Source organism: Engraulis encrasicolus, chromosome 11 (genome assembly GCF_034702125.1).
Source record: "Engraulis encrasicolus isolate BLACKSEA-1 chromosome 11, IST_EnEncr_1.0, whole genome shotgun sequence".
In the NCBI taxonomy this organism is placed as follows: Eukaryota; Metazoa; Chordata; class Actinopteri; order Clupeiformes; family Engraulidae; genus Engraulis; species Engraulis encrasicolus.
Window position 1 is genome coordinate 28210870 of NC_085867.1, and position 19680 is coordinate 28230549.

Genomic DNA, 19680 nt, shown 5'->3' on the forward strand with positions numbered 1-19680 from the left:
TGTTGAGAGATGTGTGCCATAAATTTTATGTTCATCCTGACATGCCACCTGAAGGCCAAATATCCCCAGCTTTTTGTGATGTATAATTTAAAACTAATTTGAGGTGGAACTAACCAGGTTCAAGACCTAGCACACATTTCAAAGCGAGGCCAGTTATTTTGATGACGAGCACAGTCAAGTCAACATTAGTTTTGCAAACTACATCCCCAAACAGAATATAAAAGGAGACATTGAGCAATTAGGAATGTTTCATTATTTATTTTAAAAGCAGACATTCAGTGCAGTGCCTTGCCACTAATGATGCGCACCTCTCCACTGGAGACTGTGGGTCCATCGACCTCCTTGTGCAACAAAGGGGCAGCTCTCCCTTCAATGACAAAAAAAAGAAAAATGATAATTAAAGTAGAGAACCCAGTGCATTGGGAAACAGCTACAGCCTGCTCACGTTGTTTATAAGAGCACTGAGGAGGATGTTGGCCAGAGTAGGTATTGCAACTATGCTCCCCATTGAAAGTGTGCTGCCTTTTGCGAAATTTGATCTTTTCAAGAATATTTCCTATATAATACATTTATTTACAAGTATGGCTTAGAGTAAATTTGCAGCTAAAAATGTATTTCCTGGACAATCAAAATGGCAGATTGAGAAGATCCTCCTTTTCATGTATGAAGTGCCATTTTCCCCAGTCATAATGAATACTTGTTGCATTTGAGAATGGGCAGCATGAATTCTGGAAAGCCACTGCTGAAAATGTTACACAATGCACAAGGGGGTGGAAACTCAAACCATACAAATGAAACCTGAAGTGGCAAGTTTATATCAGTGAAGCGGGGGAAAAAGGAGGGCCAACTCACTTTGCCTTTTGCAGCTCTGCTCGCATGGCTCAGAGGCAGTCGGGTAGCACACGGCAGCACTACAGTGGATGTAGATCTGGGGGAGGACAAAACAGTCAGTCATGAGCTCATTTAGCATCACACTAGCCAAGGGTAAGGATGGTCATTTTAACCTTTTAAAGCTATACTGGGTATGCGTTAGCCTGGCGACGCCATCCGATGTTCTCCACCCAAACATTTTGGCTCCGCACATGACATAGCAGTCATGCTAATAAATCACAATATGGGTTTTAGTTTGAATTCGGAACTCCAATGAATTTAAATGGCAGAGTAAGATCAGACCATCTCCCACCCTCCACGGAGACTTGATTCCTCTTGGCTTTTGCCAGACTGTTTGACGGAGTCAACAGTGGCTTTCGCCCAAGCTAGGTATGCATTTCAGTTCTTCTAAATTTGTCCTGCCGAAAATTTCAATGATTTCAAAACGAGTCAGTGAATTAAGTGAAAGTCAAAACAATCAGGAAGCAAGCAGTTCAAGGCTTGAGTTCTTGATGTACAGTACTCCTGTAAGCTGACATGACCCAGTTTGATGCCCTGGAGCAGTGTTTCCCAACCTTTTTTGTCTTGCGTACCCCCCTAAGCCTTTTTGTTATACCATGAGTACCCCCTCACTCATGCTCTATATCCCCATGTGACTATGCTCCATACGTTCTCATTTTTCCAAGTACCCCCTGCAGTGTGCTCACATACCCCTAGTGGTACACGTACCCCTGGTTGGGAAACACTGCCCTGGAGGATATTCCAAGAACATAAACCTGGCCGAGTTGACCTACAGGGAGTAGTAAACCTCCTAATAGATAGTCCACAGATGCCATTTGGTTAAGATGAGCACGGCAGGCTCTCATATGGTTGAACACTACCTTAAGATCAACTGAACCTGGTTTACAAACTGAACTGAAGGCTTAAAGGTCTTTGAAATTACCAGGGGCATCATCCATTTTGCTACTCTACCCTAATGAATTTTATAAATGCAAGTTACCGTCTGCTTGAGGGGAAGCCGGTCCTCATCGATGAAGGTGAACATCTTCATGACAAAGCGCTTGTGATGGGAGGGGAACTGCAGGCCAGCGGAGTCAAACAGCGGCAGCAACTGGGTCATGTACCAGTCATCCTCATATGGACACCTGTAGAGGGCACAGAGAACAGTCAGACAAGAGATTTACACCTGGGGAAGGCAGAGAAGAGAGTCACAGTCAAGTGAATAATTCTTGCACACCTCCTTGGTCAGGTGCGTAGGAGTGGAACCCCTGCTTCACCCACGTTAAAGTAAAGAATACTCCCGCACACTGTTCACATTTGCATGGTTAACTGCAACGTTTCGGTCTACTGACCTTCAAGTAATTCAAACTTGAATTGCTTGAAGGTCAGTAGACGTCGCTGTAAACCATGCAAATGTGAACAGTGTGCGGGAGTTTTTACTTTAGAGTAGTCACACCAGAGCCCACGATTAGGTCAAGGGGACGTCTGTTCAGAAAACCACTGATCCGTTGTAAAGCATGATTCTCAGTCCTTACCCATCGACTAGGAGGTCCCACTGCGGCATGCTTTCGGAGTCTGGGCCGGCCGTGGCCCAGCAGTTCCCCAGCTGCAGCACCAGGTTTGGGTCGGTCCTGTCCAGCACTCGCACCTCCACATGCACTGGGTCCCGGATCATCTTGGTCACCGGGTAGTCCTCTGCAGTGTAGAACGACGTGAACGCTGCCTCATCTGGGGGGGGGGGGATAGAGGAAATGCACACAGCAGTATTATAGTGGAGCGTTTCAGCCAATGGCCTCTCAACCATTTCAAAGTATGCATGTTTTGAAATGTTGAGGACATTGGCTGGAATTCTGCAGATTTGCTGGCCACGATCATGGAAAGAGTGGAACAAAAAAAAAAAAGCTGCATCTTCCGATTCATGCACACACACACCTGTGTCTACATTCTACATGTTACATATTCCAAGTCTGCGGTCTACCTGTGCACCACCGGCGTGGCCTCACCTGCATTGCAGTCCTGGTGAGGGCATTGTCCGCTGCCAAGGTGCATGTCCATCCTCATCGGTCCGTTTACCACCAGGGGGGCTGGGGGAGGCAGGGCCATCATCTCGGACTGCACTGATGCTACAGCAGTCTCACTGAAGCGGCACTCAAACAGCAGCCTGCAACAGGCCAGCCATGGGATTAGAGAGTTGACTAGAGATATAAATATAAAATATTACTGTTACAAATAAAACGTTCTACATGTCAAGGGTATGACAATATTTAGTAGTCATAGTGGATTAGGGAGTGGACTGTATGGCTTGAAATAGAAAATATTTCTCCTAAAAATAGAAAGAGAACAATGCCTTAAATAAGAGAACATTAAATGCCCTATATGTCAGTTAATGATGTGTTCCAGTTGAAAATATTTAATGGTCACAGTGATGGATAGGATTTCATGGGTAGTCTGACTTTGTATTGTAGGCCTATTAAGTAGGGGTTTATTTTTTGAGCAGTTCATCAGATGAAAGATCAGTGTTTGTTGGATAGAGAGTAGACAAGAGGACCAGGCGGCAGGGGTACTTACTCATACATACTGTCTCGGGTGACGTTGCCGCGCGGCCCAAGTCCCACCTCATAGTAGGCAAACATGACGTTAGAGTAATGCAGAGAGCCCTCCTCCTCCTGCAGGGGCAGAGGAGACTGTTTAGTGCTACCGTTGTCAAACATAAGGCCTGGGGCCTATACGACAAAGCTGGTTCAGGATACGGTAAGGTTAAGTTCAGAGGTAAATCATCTAATAGAAAAGCTTTTAAGAAAATGAGGACTCCAGACTCTATTACATGATTCACCACTTCACCTTAACTTAACTGAACCAGCTTTGTAGTATAGGCCCCTGGGGGCTGAATGTGGCCCGCCACATGGTTTTATACGGCCCCAGACGCAAAATAAAACACTACGAACGCCAAAAAGGGAACAAGTCTCTCTTAAGGAACAATAACGCCATCTAGTGTGCTTATACTCATCCAAACATGTCAAGGCCAGGACTGGAGTGCAACTACTTACAGATACTCAAGTATTGTACTAACACTTGTAGTTCAGTGCATTTTGAGCCAAGTACTTCACTCAATTACACTGTAACCTGGCCAGAGTTAAAAAAATAAAATAAAAAGCCAATGCAAAATACAACAATCTGCCAGAAATTAAAGATTATGCAGGATGGCACACAGCATTTCCACCATTTTACTTGTCCCACCCATCTTGGAGCAATGTATTGGATGATGGCTGAAATATTGCATTCGAGACGAAAGCCAATTTAAACTGAATAGATTTTTAGATGGGTACTTTAACTTGAGTATAATTTTTCTGTACCCTCTTCCACCTCTGGCATATACTTGTCTAAACATTATGTGAAGGCATGTACCCACATTCAGGACTGTTCCACAGGCAGTGACAGGGAACTGGTAGATGATGCTCTCGCCCTGGTCGATGGGGAGGCAGCCGTCTTCGACTGCCTCCATCAGGCTGACTTGGTCTATGCTGAGGCGCGGCTCAGTCACCCCCTTATCCACCACCAGCACGATCTGCCCGTCTCTAGTGCACTGCACAGTCACTGCAAGACAAGGGACACGCATCACACATTCTTATTGCATTGCAAGACAAGGACACACATCCTTAGGAGCATCTGATTGTGAGCATGCATCCTTGTCTTAGTGACTGAGCAGTGCACGGTCAACACTGCGGTTACTGCACAACAAGGAACACATACACTAGATCAGTGGTTCCCAAACTTTACCAGGTCAAGGCCCCCCTTATAACAGTAGATTCCAGCCGAGGCCTCCCTGACATGAGCTGTGCCACTATTTTTTTCTGTGCACCTGGCTTCACAACTCGATGAGGCTGGTACATTCCTAAATACATTCAAGTACTGCAGAAAGCACAATATACATAAACATTGTAAAGATTAAAATGACTCCACTGGGATTGTTTAGCTTATTTTTGGCTACTTAAATTATTCATTTTATTTCCCTATATATTTTTTCTGCCAACCTGCCGCGGCCCCCCTGGCATCCCATTGCGGCCCCCCAGGGGTCCCCGGCCCCCACTTTGAAAACCCCTGCACTGTAAAGCCAGAAGCAGTCGCCATTTTGCCTTGACCCACACATGAACTTGAGTCTCAAGAAGAGTCGAGGCTGGAATGGCTGCAAAAGGTGGACCGACATCATATTGAACCCTATGGGTTAGGAATAGCACCTAAGTTAACGTGTGAGTCAAGGCAGTTCAGGGTATATTTTGGGCAATATAGTGTACATCATTTGTTTCAATTAATACTGCACAGACAATGAAAGACAAGGATACACATCAGGTTGCCATTGCTGCATGACAGAAAAAAAACTGGACATTACAAAATCACATCAACCCTTTTGCTTGGAAGCAACAGTGTCCTTCAAGTGTCCACGGAAAGTATGACTCCCCCACTTAAAATATTCAAATGTGTAGAGAAGTCACACATAAGCCATTTAATTTACTGGTGTAGTCACATTCCCTTAGTCAGGCCTATGGATGGGGACTAGATCAATTGTACACACAGCAAACATCCACTTCATAAAATTAATAACTTAACCAAAATAAGTTGAACAATAATAATCTATTGCGCCTCAGAATATTACAACCATTATTATTATTATTTTACATATCCTAGTAGGGCTCTGCCTCACAGACCTAGACTATGGCTGTGAAAGGGGGTGTACAGAGATAGTATGGCATGACCTATGTAAGGGGGGGCCTTGGCTGGAATGTACCAGTATATGGGGGGCCTCGTCATAGTAAAGTTTAGAAACCCCTGATGCAAGGTAGTCTAGAGGTGGACCCACTTATTTTTCCCATGCCATGAAACTTTCATTCCTAGGCATTTTGAGCTGGAGCAATCATGGTGCATTCAAGAAAACATAGGCCTATGGGCCCAAAACTAAAGGGGGCCCTGAAGCCCAAGTGTCCGTGCTACATAAAAAGCACTTCAATATTGGTCTACATTTGTGTGCTCATATTGTGTTAAAATTGCACTTTTCACTATCTTTTTAAAGTTTCTCCCAGGGGAGAAACCTCCCAACAAAGGTCTTTCCTAAACACTCAAACCTTTTGGAACCTCGCCATGCTATGGAGAGGGGGGCCTTTGTTGTCTGGCCCAGGGTTCCATGAAATCTTGATCCATCCCGCCTCAGAGTACTACTAACCTTTTTTCCCGTAGTAGCACTGTCCTTCTAGGAAGCAGCAGCCGATGGTGTTACACTCCGCAGCGGTGATGTCCGGCGCCCCACACGCTATACTGACAGACGGGTCCAGAGTGCAGTTCAAGGAGTGCTCACCAGCGGCAACCTCTGTAGTCACTCCCCGCGCCTCCTGCATCAGGGTCAATTACATCCATTAATTAATAATTGCCCATTAATTATACACAATGAATATGCTTCTTATTACAGTAAAAACACCACATTTATACATTATCCCTTCAATAGTGGCATTAGTTGTGGTTGCACTACCCTGACATCTCCTGCCACAGGTGTGCACACCACATGTATGTACATGCTACGGTCAGCTACTACAACAAAACATGACCCACCTGTGCCTGAGCCTGCGCCTGCGTCTGAGCCTGCGTTTGAGCCTGAGCCTGCGCCTGCGTTTGAGCCTGCGATTGCCCCTGAGTCTGCGTTAACGCTGCGTCATCCTCCTCCAGCATCAGCAGCTGGTTCCGGGGCTTGGTGATGGTGTAGGCTCCCTTGTGGGGTGGTGGTGGTGGAGCCTCAGTGTTGGTTGTACTTGTTCTCTGGAATCCAGGCTGGCGTTTAGGAGTCTGCGAGACACGCATTGCCCATGCCGAAGACGCCAAGCATGTGACCAGCAGGATGATCGCTCCCAGGACGCTGCAGCTGATGCTCCCGCTCCTCATGCCACAGCCAGCCATGACTTACCACGACACTACACTACACTACACACCACCAGTCATCCCTGAAGAGGAGGAGAGGGCCTTTTATATCAGACACACCCCTCCTGCCATTAACGACCTCAATGCTTGAGGTAATTAGCCTGGGGTAATTAAGAGCACCCAGCCTACCAGCTGAGAATGATCTGGTGACAGTCTGTCCAATTATCCTACTACAGAGTCTCTCATGTCATTTTGAAATGTCTTTTGAAACTCATTTTGTGAATACAAAATAAAGGTCAAGTATTGTCTTTGATCACTTAATATGTATCTACATTTTTTATTAGATTAGATTATTTTTCATTAAATTGTATTTATTTATTTATTTTTAAAGTATTTTTTGGGCCTTTTCAAGCCTTGAAGGTGGTGACAGGAAACGATTTGGGCGAGAGAGAGACAGGGAAGGGTTGGCAAAGGGCCTGGGTCGGAATCGAACCCGGGTCAGCCATTTAGTAGACGAGTGCCCTACCGTTAGCGCCATGGTAGAGCCATTTATTCCATTAGATTTTAATAGATTACTTTACTTGGAAATGTGTTGACATAGGGCTACATCCAGTTCTGGACAAATTGGCTGCTGGAGTGGAACATAACGGTTTTGGTCATCCAAGACAACACCAAATGCAAAAGCTGTTCTACACCACTCTGGGTAGAACAATTGCTACGTTTACATGAGACAATTCATTCGGAATTAAATGACTTTAATTGGAGAAAAAAAAGCTTAATTCCACTTTGACAATGTCATGTAAACACCTCAATTCGGAATTAAAGGAAAAATCTAATTAAACTTGACAGAAATATTTAATTCAAAAACATAATGTGATTGTGATTCAGGCCCATTGTGACAGGCAGCAATCACATGCAATTGCATCAATTAGCGACATCACCTGTGCAGGTAGAAGGTGATATAGTTCATAGTAACCCCTCCTGCCCAACCTGTTCATGTGGAACGAGGTTCTGTGGAATACAGGAGTTCTACATTTTTGTTTTCCCTTGACTACGAGAAATTAACTGTGCACAACTCAACCTCTGATTGTTGGAAACCGCAGTCGTTCAAAACATTAGCTCACATGGTTGGCTGCGAGTGTCTTGCCCCTCCTCACAATATCATGTTTTTACAAACACTGTGAAACCATGTATAGATGGGTGGCTTTCCGGTTGACCAACATTTGGGGAGGCACATGCAATTGGCGACCAATAGGTACTTCTTTTGTTTCAGACATGTGAAGGTCCACCTGACATGCCACCCCAATGCAACTTCTATCTTCATCAGAGGGTTACATGGATGTTGATGTGTGACATGTTTTAAAATCAACATTGACATTCAACACTGTCAACATTGAAATGTCAGGAAAAGGGTAAACCTTCTACATGTCTGAAACAAAACAAAAAACTTAAGACTTAATTTAACAATTAGACATAATGAATGTTATACATCCATGAGACCAAAAAATGCTTAGTGGCTGGTGGTTCACATTACTCTTTAGTTACTGGCGGCTGGATTTGCGGTTTACAAGTGGATTCTTTTTAATCATCTGCCTGAATGTCCCCTTATGTGCAAACAAAAATCAAACAAAATGACAAAAGAACAGCTTTTCTTATTATTTATTCTTTTACCTTTTCGAATTACAACTCCATAAATGTCAAGTGCTTGGTGTGATGCTGGGTCTTAACCTGGTGGGCTCTTTGAGAGAGAGAGAGAGAGAGAACTAAACACACCTCCGATCATCCAATAAAACACACAAATAATAACAATAAAAAAACACTTCACATTCCCCAAACTCTTCCGCCATTCGCTTTCCCTCATAGCTTTTCGCTGAAGACCACAAGGTTGATCTAAATAGTTACATAGGCCATTATTGGATTATTCACACTCACAGACGTCACATACATCATTTAGGCCTTCACTGGGAGATACATATTCACACTGTTGACAGGGGAAGTAACATAGACACACAGGTGACTCTTTCAGGTGGGTATAAGCAATTCTCGCTCTGTACTTTCATAATAATAAATAACAGCTATATAGAGAACATGTGGGTTATTTCCATTATCCAAACTTCTGTCCTCCCTTCTGCTTGTGGCCTCGATGACGTTGCAAGATGTCATTGATGACAGTAGTGCAATTCAACATCCCGCAAAAGCGCAATTCAAAGGTCATTTACTCATTTGCAATCGGGATGTTGAATGGGGGGGAAAGGTCCCTCAAAAGTTGTTGTGGCTAGGCGTTTTCTCCATGGAGGCGGGACGTAAACGAAGCACGAGGCCACAAGCATGGGAGTTAGGATAATGGTATGTACCCTGTGTCACGCCCCTCTTGTAGAGCCCATGGGAACCAAGATGGCAAAAACAGCATATGACAGTCCAAAAAAACGTCTCACCCGTAACTCTCAATGGTGGCTTTCTCAATTTTATTTCCCACGGTAAGGCGTAGCTTAGGCTTAAGCTACTTACTAGCTTACACCTACTCCCCGAAAGTTATTGAGATGTTTAACCCAGATGGACAGTATGTTATGTGCTGTAAAGAGTTGGCTACAGGAATTGGATAATAAGAGCAACCTGCAGTTTCAAAAATAATATTCCTGGGAACGCTATTTACTAACACAAAAAAAGGGAAACGGACATCAAAATAATAGACAATTGCTCTGATCCTCCAGATTAAGGCTGAGAATGTCCTTGCAATGTCACTTTCAGAGCGTTTCTCTCTCTCTCTCTTTCTTTGAAGCATGCGTATGTATGTGTGACATGTATGTGTTTGTGTGTGTGTGTGACGTGTTTGAGTCTCCCGTCCCTTTCCTTTGAGTGACTGTCACTACATCAGCATCATGACAGAAGAGCCCAGCAGTAGCGCTCCACCTGCACGTTCCCAGGTCGACCACAAGAGGGCAACAGCGTGGTCAGATCAGATCAGGTGAATCAGTTCCACAGTTGCCGCTTCGGTCAGTTGTTGTCTCCATAGATGCATAATTTCACGCATACATGTCTACGGCTGGGCAAGACAGACAGGGTTGCTGCTGCAGTTCAAGTGTGTGAGTAAGAGTCCCGGTGTGAGTCTGTCTGAGCGCCTGGTATGAGGTAGTACCCTCTACTGGGCTGGGGGTTGCGGTGCGGCCTGAGGGGCAGAGTCCTCTACTGACGGGGCAACTGTGGAGCTGGGGCTGGGGCTGGCGGCGGGTAACTCTGGAGTCTTAGACAGCGAGCCATAGATGCTCATGGCCTGATGGGGAACAAGAGGATATAATAGAACATAACAGATTATGGACAGAAAAAAGAGTGTGTGTGGTGAAGTGTGTGTGTGTGTGTGTGTGTGTGTGTGTGTGTGAAGGGAACAGCAAAGAGATAAAGCACAAGGTCAGAATTTAAAGATTTAACTCCCTACTCAACAAAAGATGAACAATGACCAGCTATCCAGCCTCAGTATACATGTATTTCATTGTCTTGTCTTGTCCTGTTTTGTCTAATGTCTGTGTGAATGACTGGAGCCACCCCAAAGACAATTTTGTGTTCCATGTGTAAAAATAAAATTCTAATCTAATCTGATCTAATCCCGTGAACATGCCAGAAGAGACCAGAGCTACAAAGAGTCGCTGGAAGCATATTCATAGCAAGAGCGACACCAGCGGTAGAAGCAACAAGAGTATGAGAGTTAAAAGCAGCATGCAAGCATTTCGACATTCCAATTAGCTGACGCGACATTCCAATTGAGCTAATTCACATAATATCTGCTGAAGTTGAACTACAAACTGTTAAAGTCGCCCAAAACACTTTCGTCTCCTCTGTCGCCAGCTCCCTCATACAAAGTCAATTACTTCCGTCGCTGGTGTTGCTCTAGACGCTTCTGGTGTATTCATGCCAGTGTTTCCCACAGAAATTTTGGAAACTATGGGGGCAGCCGGGAATTTTTATTTCCGGGGGGGGGGGGGGGGGGGGGGGGGTGGGGGGGGGGGGGTCTTTTTCACGCGGGCCTTTTTTTTGGGGGGGGGGGGGGGGATAGGCCTATGTATTCACGCAGTGTATATGCAAAATGGCAAAACAATGAGTACAGTATGACATTGCCGCATGGAGAAACTATAGGCCTACGCCTACATTTCAGCCATTTATATTTTGAGAAAGAAGGCTACATAATATTTTACCCATGATCTTAGTAGCTTACATTGTCATTTATATATATTATAGTGTTAGTAAACTCATCCCAACTGTCCCTTCTCTGAAGGTTTTTTTTTATTATTGCTCCCAAACCCAAGTTAACTACAACAACTTGACTAGGCTTTTGATCCCTCTGTCTTTCAAGCACTTGTGGTTTTCTCTATAGGATGTATTTACTCCAGGAGGAAAATGCGAAGGAAATCGTAATTCAAATCGTTTTTAACAAAAACGGAAATCGTAAAAAAAAAAAAAAAAAAAAAAAAAAAAAAAAAAAAAAAAAAAAAAAAAAATTTTTTTTTTTTTTTTTACATTTTCGAAACTATGGCGGCCAAATTTAAACTATGGCGGGCCGCCATAGTTTCCTCAATGTATGGGAAACACTGCATGCCTTATGCGGGTGGAGTGGGAACACACACGTGTGTGTGTGTGTGTGTGTGTGTGTGTGTGTGTGTGTGTGTGTGTGTGTGTGTGTGTGTGTGTGTGTGTGTGTGTGTGTGTGTGTGTGTACTAAAGCATACTAACTACATAATTGGACTGCCAACAAGTTTGTGTGTGTGTGTGTGTGTGTGTGTGTGTGTGTGTGTGTGTGTGTGTGTGTGTGTGTGTGTGTGTGTGTGTGTGTGTGTGTGTCTGTTTGTTACCTGCGTGACCATGCTGCTGATGTCTCCAGTGTTGGTGGGTAGCAGGACGGTGTTGGACTGTTTGGCCAGATTGGAGAAGGCAGCCACATACTGCTCAGCCACGTTATAGGACGCTGCTGCTCCCCCAGTCTACACAGGGGAGAGGAGAGGAGAGGAGAGGAGAGGAGAGGAGAGAAGAGGAGGGGAGAGGAGGAGGAGAGGAGGAGGAGAGGGGAGGAGAAGAGAGGAGGGGAGAGGAGGAGGAGAGGAGATGTGATGGAGAGGAGAGGGAAAGGATGTGATTAAGAGGAGAGGAGAGGAGGGGCGAGGAGAGGAGAGGAGAGATAATGAGAGGAGAGATGATGAGGAGAGGAGAAGTGGCAAGGAGATTAGAGTAGAGTTGAAGAGAAGACAGGATGACAGGAGAGAGGAGAAAGAAGGAAGAGGAGAGGACAAGAGAGGAGAGTAGAGTAGATGAGAGGTAAGAGGGGAGGAGAAGAGAGGACAGAACGTCAGTTCATCAGATGTAAACCATTCACTGTAAAAGGACAGGAAGTCAGCAGTTTACGACGATCTTGAACAAAAGATCCAAAAGGTGTACAAAGAAAAAGGAATGAATCACCTTCCGTTTACTTCCCATTAGACCAGAATTCCCAGTTTAAATCCAGTTAATATCCATTTGCATTCCCAGCTGACGTCTCTAGTGTGTGGACCCTTTATTTGCATTTTTTCAGAGCCAATAGTCAGTACCTGACACAGACGGTTAATAACAAAGCGCTCGTCTATAGAGCAACGGATCAATCAGAAACATATGGAACCTGGTCAATATCCAGTTAAAACTCAATACAACCGGTAATACTGCAATTGGCATCTGGCTGTGGGAGAGGATGATGGGTATTGATTGGTGCTCTCAAGCACACGATAGAATAGAGATTTTTGTTGATGCATTTGAAAACAACCTTGACCGTTGCCCTCCTTTCAGCTCTGAAGGTCACCACAGAGGACATAGACTACATCAAATCCTGTAGGCTGTACATTAAATAACCAAAGACTAGACTGTATATTAACACCAAGTAATACTCAATGGCTACGTTTACATGAGACATTTCATTCAGAATTAGCTCACTTTAATTCTGAATAAAGGTTAATTCCGCTTTGAAAACGTCATGTAAACGTAGCAAAAAAAATAAATTTTAAGTTCATAAAATCAAGTACATTTTAGTAATTCATTATTCTGATTGTTATTGTGATTATCGATTTACCCCTTGTGCGAGGGCGTCTGCGATCACCCTGATGGCTTTGGCCTTGGCTTCTGCTTTGGCAAGGACTGCATTGGCTTCACCTGTGGCGCACACACACAGAAGACATGAATGAGGAATGAGCATTGACCACACACACACACACACACACACACACACACACACACGCGCACGCGCGTCGTACCGGCCGCCTGGTTGATCTGCTCTGCCTTCTCAGCCTCAGAGGCGAGGATCTGCGCCTGCTTGCGGCCCTCGGCCACGTTGATGGCTGCCTCCCGCGAACCCTCTGACTCCAACACCGTAGCCCTCTTCTTACGCTCTGCCTCCACCTGACTCACACACACACACACACACACACACACACACACACACACACACACACACACACACACACACACACACAATAAGACAGTGTTCAAACAGAGATCAACTGAATTTTCGTCATATGTTCATGTAGCCAGGCTACGCCCTCCTAGTGACGCAACACCTTTAGCGTTGCTTCTAGTCAGGCCAGGAGTATTACAAATATCGTTTCTGAGCTCCGGAAAAATCGGGAACTCCTCCCACTTTATCGGGAAACAACTAGTAGCAAACCAAGGGAGGCGGGTCAACCATGCCGTTTGGGAAATGTTAATCGTTATGCTCTTGGTCAGACCAAGTCTCAAAGAGATTTGAAAGTCGATGATAATCAGGCTAGAGCTCTGCCCACCTGCAGCTGCATGGAGTCCTTGACGCGCTGCGGCACGTGTATGTCCTTAATCTCGTATCGTAGGCAGCGGATGCCCCAGTCGTCTGACGCCTGGTTGATGGAGTGGACGATGTTGGTGTTCAGAGTCTCACGCTCCTGCACAACACAACACAGCAATGACAGTCACAAAGCGAAAAGCAACAACAACGATAAAACAGAGCATAACGTACAGATATGAGAATTACAATTAAAACAGTTACATCCATCGACTCTGATGGTGAATGACAACAGCAAAAAATACATGCAATAATATTGTACATGTTACAGTGCCCTCCATAATTATTGGCACCCCTAGTTGAGATGTGTTAAAAGCCTTAAAATAAATTCAGTGTTTATTGCAGAAGAATACTGTCACACTGAAAATGTTAGGAAAATGTAGCCTTCAACTCAAATGAATTGTAGGAAAATAAAAAAAATCCCTGACTAAAAAATAATTATTTTTCATTAAATCACCTGTTCCACAATTATTGGCACCCTTAACAATTCCCAGGAAATAAATATAATTGAAGCATTTCTGTCATTTCTACAGTAGTTTACAAAGTTTACCAGAGTATGTAGGAACATTTAATTAGTAATTCATCACTTCCTGTTTCCCTGGGGTATAAATATGACGTGACACCGAGGCCATTTCTCTTATCCACTCTTAAACATGGGAAAGACAAAGGAACACAGCATACAAGTGAGGCAGCTGTGCGTCGACCTTCACAGGTCAGGCAGAGGCTACAAGAAGATTGCCACTCAACTGCAGCTGCCCATATCTACTGTGAGAGGAATAATTAAGAAGTTCAAAACAACTGGAACAGTGGTAAACAAGCCTGGACGAGGACCCAAGTTTATTTTGCCACCACGCACAGTGAGGAGGATGGTAAGAGAAATCAAAATATCTCCAAAGCTCACTGTTACAGAATTACAACAAATGGTAGCATCCTGGGGTCACAAAGTCTCCAAATCAACCATCAGGCGCTGTCTACACGCCAACAAGCTGTTTGGGAGGCATGCACGGAGAAAACCTTTCCTCACCCACAATCATAAACGTAAACGTCTGGAGTTCGCCCAGCGGTATTGGGGCTTCAACTGGGACCGTGTGCTTTGATCAGATGAGACCAAGATTGAGCTTTTTGGCAACAAACACTCTAAGTGGGTCTGGCGTGCCACGAAAGATGCGCATGCTGAAAAGCACCTCATACCCACTGTGAAGTATGGGGGTGGGTCAGTGATGCTGTGGGGCTGTTTCGCTTCCAAAGGCCCTGGGAAGCTTGTTAGGGTGCATGGCATCATGAATGCTTTGAAATACCAGGACATTTTAAATCAAAATCTGTTGCCCTCTGCCAAAAAGCTGAAGATGGGTCGTCACTGGGTCTTTCAGCAAGACAATGACCCTAAACATACGGCCAAATCTACACAGAAATGGTTAACCAGACACAAAATCAAGCTCCTCCCATGGCCATCTCAGTCCCCAGACCTCAACCCCATTGAGAACCTGTGGGGTGAGCTGAAGAGGAGAGTACAGAGGAGAGGACCCAGGTCTCTGGATGATTTAGAGAGATTCTGCAAAGAGGAATGGCTGAAGATCCCGCTTTCTGTCTTTTCCCATCTTGTGAAACATTATAGGAGAAGATTAGGTGCTGTTTTGTTGGCAAAAGGGGGTTGTACAAAATATTAACAACAGGGGTGCTAATAATTGTGACACACATTATTTGATGTCAAATAATTATTTCTTTATGTGGGATTTTTTCCCCACTGAATAAATGCACTTGTATTGAAGGTTGGATTTTTCTCTTTTTTTTCCATTAAGGTCCCATATTATTTAGAGAAAAATAATAATAATTGGAAGCTAAAAAACACATCTCAACCAGGGGTGCCAATAATAATGGAGGGCACTGTATATTAAGTGCTTTTCAGTTAACCAGTTAAATTCACAAATAAAACCAAGTAAATTGTAGAGCTGCAAATATAGTGAAGTAGGGACGGGACATGGAACAACAACAACAACTGCCTTCTACTCTACTAACTGGTGTTAAAAAGGAGAAGTAAACATCTGTCACTCTCAAAGGGATTAAAGTAGGAAGATGTGGTGTAGCGATGGCCTAATGGTGGTCTTAAAGGGGTATGCCACTATTTTGGGGCTTAATACAGTTAAAATCGTTGGCTGGGGTTTATAAAGGTGGTAAAGTGTCTTGTGTTTCATGTTAAGCGTTGTCTTGATTTAAGACAAGTTAAAAGAGGGAATATGTCGCTAAGCTAGTGAAAGTCAATGTATCCGTGTAGCATTGTAGCATGCTACACGGATACATTGACTTTCACTAGCTTAGCGACATATTCCCTCTTTTAACTTGTCTTAAATCAAGACAACGCTTAACATGAAACACAAGACACTTTACCACCTTTATAAACCCCAGCCAACGATTTTAACTGTATTAAGCCCCAAAATAGTGGCATACCCCTTTAAGATCAGAGGGTACCTGGTTCAAATCCCACCCTTACCACTCCCTACACTTCTATCCTCGGCTGAAGCGCCATCGAGCAAGGCACCTAACCCCACATTGTTCCAGCACGGTAACCAATACCCTGTAAATAACTGTTGCTTTAGATGAAAGCGTCAGCTAAGTGTAATATAATGTATTGTAAAAAGGAAGCGTGTCATCGTACCCGGAACACCTTGTCCAGTGTGAGTTTTCCCAGCTCGGACCTCATGGTGGTCTGGGCCAGCTGGGTCACAGCGTACTCTGGGTCCTCCACACCGTAGCTGGCCTAAAGACAACACACAAGAGACAGATAAGGCATTACTCCATAGACCCATTTACTGTTTGTACACAGTGACATGAACAGTCAGAGTCCTCAGTCCAGTCGGTACGTTTAACTGCTTGTAACCACAAACACCTCCTATTCTTCGGTAATGGCCTATTCCCTTTCAGAATAGCGTAATTAATTGGTCCCATCATTAATTGGTCCCAACATACTCACCTTAAAGGGGTCAAGTATCCTCAGGTAAAGAACGCCATCAATCTGTAGGGTCACATTATCTGTAGAAGAGAATATGCTAACATCAGTGGGTTGAACAGGCTTTCATTGTAACACGGTCTCTGCAAGTGTATGAAGTAAATGCCTTTTAAGCACATAAAGTGAACGTCTGCAAATGTGTAAATTGAAAGTAAGTGTGTAAAGTGAATGAATGTATGTGTGTAAAGTGAGCATCTGTAAACATGTTAAGTGAGCGTCTTCAAGTGTCTACAGTGAATATCTGTGTATGAGGAGTGTGTGAGGAATAGCAACTTCATACTCACCCAGGGAAACAGCTGACTGTTCAGGCACATCAATCACAATTTCCTTCAGACTCTGGACATAACGAATTCGATCCAGCACTGGAATCAGGAAGTTTAACCCCTGCAGATGCGCGCACGCGCGCGCGCACACACACAAACACACACACACACACACACACACACACACACACACACACACACACACACACACACACACACACACACACACACACACACACACACACACACACACACGTTTGAGAACATACTTTTTAAGCCTCTGTTTATAATGCATTTTGCCATGCAATGGCAAATACAAAAATGTCAATTTCCCAAAATGTTCTGAATACTAGAGACAATAGTTTACATACATACATTACATAAGCTGGGTCATTTCACGTGAAATCAGACACTTTGGGACCTGACCGACACAGATTTAAATCTTCAAGATTTCATACTTGGTGTGCCTATTAAGTAGCAACGTAGCACCCCAGAACTGCATTGGTGTGAATCTGACACCAATATTAAGGGAGAAACAGACTAGGAAAGGTTTACATATGTATAGTGTCCTACCCTCATATGTAAACCTTGGCTAGTCTGTTTCTCCCTTAATATTTGTGTCAGATTCACACAAATGCACTTCTGGGGTGCTACATTGCTACTAAAAAGGCACACCAAGTGTGATTGAAATCTGTGTCGGTCGGGTCCCAAAGTGTCTGATTCCATGTGAAATAACCCAGCTACACCTGAAGCAACACCAAGATGTATCCTATGGGATCGGCCCATGCGTTCCACCACACACACACACACACACACACACACACACACACACACACACACACACACACGCGTGTATGTGTACGTACAGGGTCCAGTATCCGGTGGAATCGTCCCATGCGCTCCACCACCCAGGCCTCCTGCTGCGGTACGAAGAGCACCACGGTGTTCATGGGAAGGCTGGAGGCCCATCGCTGCTGAGCGGGCGTCCACACACCCACCACACCACGACCAGAGTGCTGCAGAGGAGAGAGAGAGAGACAGAGAGAGAGAGGGAGAGACAGAGGGAGAGGGAGAGAGAGAGAGAGTGTCAAACAAGTCACTTTCAATAATTCTTCTTCCAGCTGTTGATCACAAATGCAATTGTGTGTCAGATCCCTGTTGTCCTATTGGGTCACTTTGGGGCCCAACCGAGACAAATTTTAATTGTACGTACAGTGCCACTTTTTAATGGCAAGGTAAAACCCCAGAACTGCATTTGCATGGATCTGAATTCATGCAAATGCTGCTCCATGCTAATTCAGTTCTTCTGTCAATGTTGTTCTTCTGCCTTTCTCTCATCTCATCTCATGTCTCATCACCTGTGCATGCCAGTGTAAGTAACCTCAACTTAGAACTGAAAAGAAGCTAAGAAGCTGAGTAAAATAAAGTCATAAAGTCTGGACACAATGTGGTCATGATCAAAAGCAATGTCATCGAGTTGTTATCCAGCATTATACTAATATCAGGGTTCCCACTCTAATTCAGATATAAAATTCCATGACTTTCCAGACCCAAAAAACAGAATTTCCATGACCATTTTGGTAAAAAGAAATGTTAAAAAGTTTTTTTAAGTGTGAAAACTGAAGATTATCTTCACCCCTAGAGCCGACACCGAGCCACCGCCAGAATTCAGTGGGCTCATTGCATTCTAAAATGTTGCATGTTACAGTGCAAAACTTAACTGTCTATGGCAAAGCCTTGTAGCATAAGAAACAATCTTACACCAAACAAAAAAGTTTTTGCTTTTACACAACTGTTAAGAAAATTCCATGATATTCCATGACTGTGCATGCAAAATGGTAAAATTCCATGACTTTCCATGACTGGAAAAACATTTATGAAATTCCATGATATTCCAGAAATTCCATGACCCGTGGGAACCCTGTAATATACTAATGCGGAGGCAGTATTGGTGTCCAACAGAATAGCCTACAGGAGTTTGGCGTTACTGGCTGACTCAATCAGCTGCATTTACCCACAAAGAGAAACTACCCGGGCGCAAATGCAACGCAACCGACACACAACAAAACACAAATGATTATGCATCGTGACGATTCGTCTCAGGATTTATCTAATGAGAGCGATGAAGATAGACATTCCTGTTAACTTAATGGAGAACCTGTAAAGTGTCAAAAGACTGTAATGGTACATCCTGGGTTTTCCATGGCACATTGCGGTGGTGCCTGCTTACATAAACTACCTTCCACGCACTAACTGAGTACGACTGTCATGTAGGTTATAAGTCATTCAACCACAGTTCGACAGACCACGAGCATTGTCAAATAGGGAATGACAATCGTCCAGATTTTTGTTGCAGAATAATGAATGACCAGGTTCAGCAGCTAACGTCCTAACGTCTACTCACAAGAAGTTAGCCATAGTTAGCAGTGCATAAACATGCAACGGGGGACGGACCACACTCAAACCGTCCCTTTCTTACCTTCAGGAGCGCACCGCTACTTCGTAATATTGTTCTAATCATACTAATGGACAATATTTCTTTATTATAAAGAACAGAGAATGAATGGTCCCCTTGCCACCTTCTCCGAAGCGTGACCCTCGACTAGTCCGGAAGTCAAAGTTACAACATGTATTTCGTCCGTCCCTGAAATTCCTCCTCTAGGTAAATGGGAAACAAGAGCCCAAAGTGTCAGTGTTCCCGACTTAGTGTAATGTAATGTAAACCTTCCCAAACTAACGCCTCACACGCAAATGTTCAACATTTAAAAACACAGTCGGCCTAGTTTGGATTATAAAAGGGGTTATAAATGAATGTTATT

General features: G+C 44.1%; 2 protein-coding genes across 2 annotated transcripts; both read right to left on the reverse strand.

The window, feature by feature from the left end:
- Positions 1–243: 243 nt before the first annotated feature.
- LOC134458185 (zona pellucida sperm-binding protein 4-like) lies at positions 244–6852 on the reverse strand. The gene is made up of 9 exons (XM_063210346.1): positions 6469–6852; positions 6086–6251; positions 4280–4464; positions 3439–3536; positions 2874–3031; positions 2406–2598; positions 1871–2015; positions 853–928; positions 244–367 (listed from the first exon to the last, which is right to left on the reverse strand). Exons 1-9 carry the CDS (start codon positions 6808–6810, stop codon positions 276–278), a joined length of 1455 nt encoding a protein of 484 aa, XP_063066416.1. The 5' UTR covers positions 6811–6852; the 3' UTR covers positions 244–275.
- Positions 6853–8414: 1562 nt separating this feature from the next.
- Positions 8415–19475, reverse strand: stoml2 (stomatin (EPB72)-like 2). The gene is made up of 10 exons (XM_063210347.1): positions 19341–19475; positions 17728–17877; positions 16883–16982; positions 16563–16621; positions 16248–16349; positions 13560–13694; positions 13035–13179; positions 12854–12933; positions 11613–11741; positions 8415–10042 (listed from the first exon to the last, which is right to left on the reverse strand). Exons 1-10 carry the CDS (start codon positions 19380–19382, stop codon positions 9911–9913), a joined length of 1074 nt encoding a protein of 357 aa, XP_063066417.1. The 5' UTR covers positions 19383–19475; the 3' UTR covers positions 8415–9910.
- Between the last annotated feature and the right edge of the window lie 205 nt (positions 19476–19680).

Excerpts from the sequence above, each read along its gene's own strand:
- LOC134458185 (XM_063210346.1), bottom strand. The coding sequence starts at position 6,810 with ATGGCTGGCTGTGGCATGAGGAGCGGGAGCATCAGCTGCAGCGTCCTG. Across the intron at positions 3,537-4,279 it reads CCTGTGGAACAGTCCTGAAT|GAGGAGGAGGGCTCTCTGCA; the intron begins GTGGGTACATGC and ends CTGCCCCTGCAG. Across the intron at positions 2,016-2,405 it reads TGGGACCTCCTAGTCGATGG|GTGTCCATATGAGGATGACT; the intron begins GTAAGGACTGAG and ends TGCCCTCTACAG.
- stoml2 (XM_063210347.1), bottom strand. The coding sequence starts at position 19,382 with ATGATTAGAACAATATTACGAAGTAGCGGTGCGCTCCTGAAG. Across the intron at positions 16,983-17,727 it reads TCCACCGGATACTGGACCCT|GGGTTAAACTTCCTGATTCC; the intron begins GTACGTACACAT and ends GCGCATCTGCAG. Across the intron at positions 10,043-11,612 it reads TCAGCAGCATGGTCACGCAG|GCCATGAGCATCTATGGCTC; the intron begins GTAACAAACAGA and ends GTTCCCCATCAG.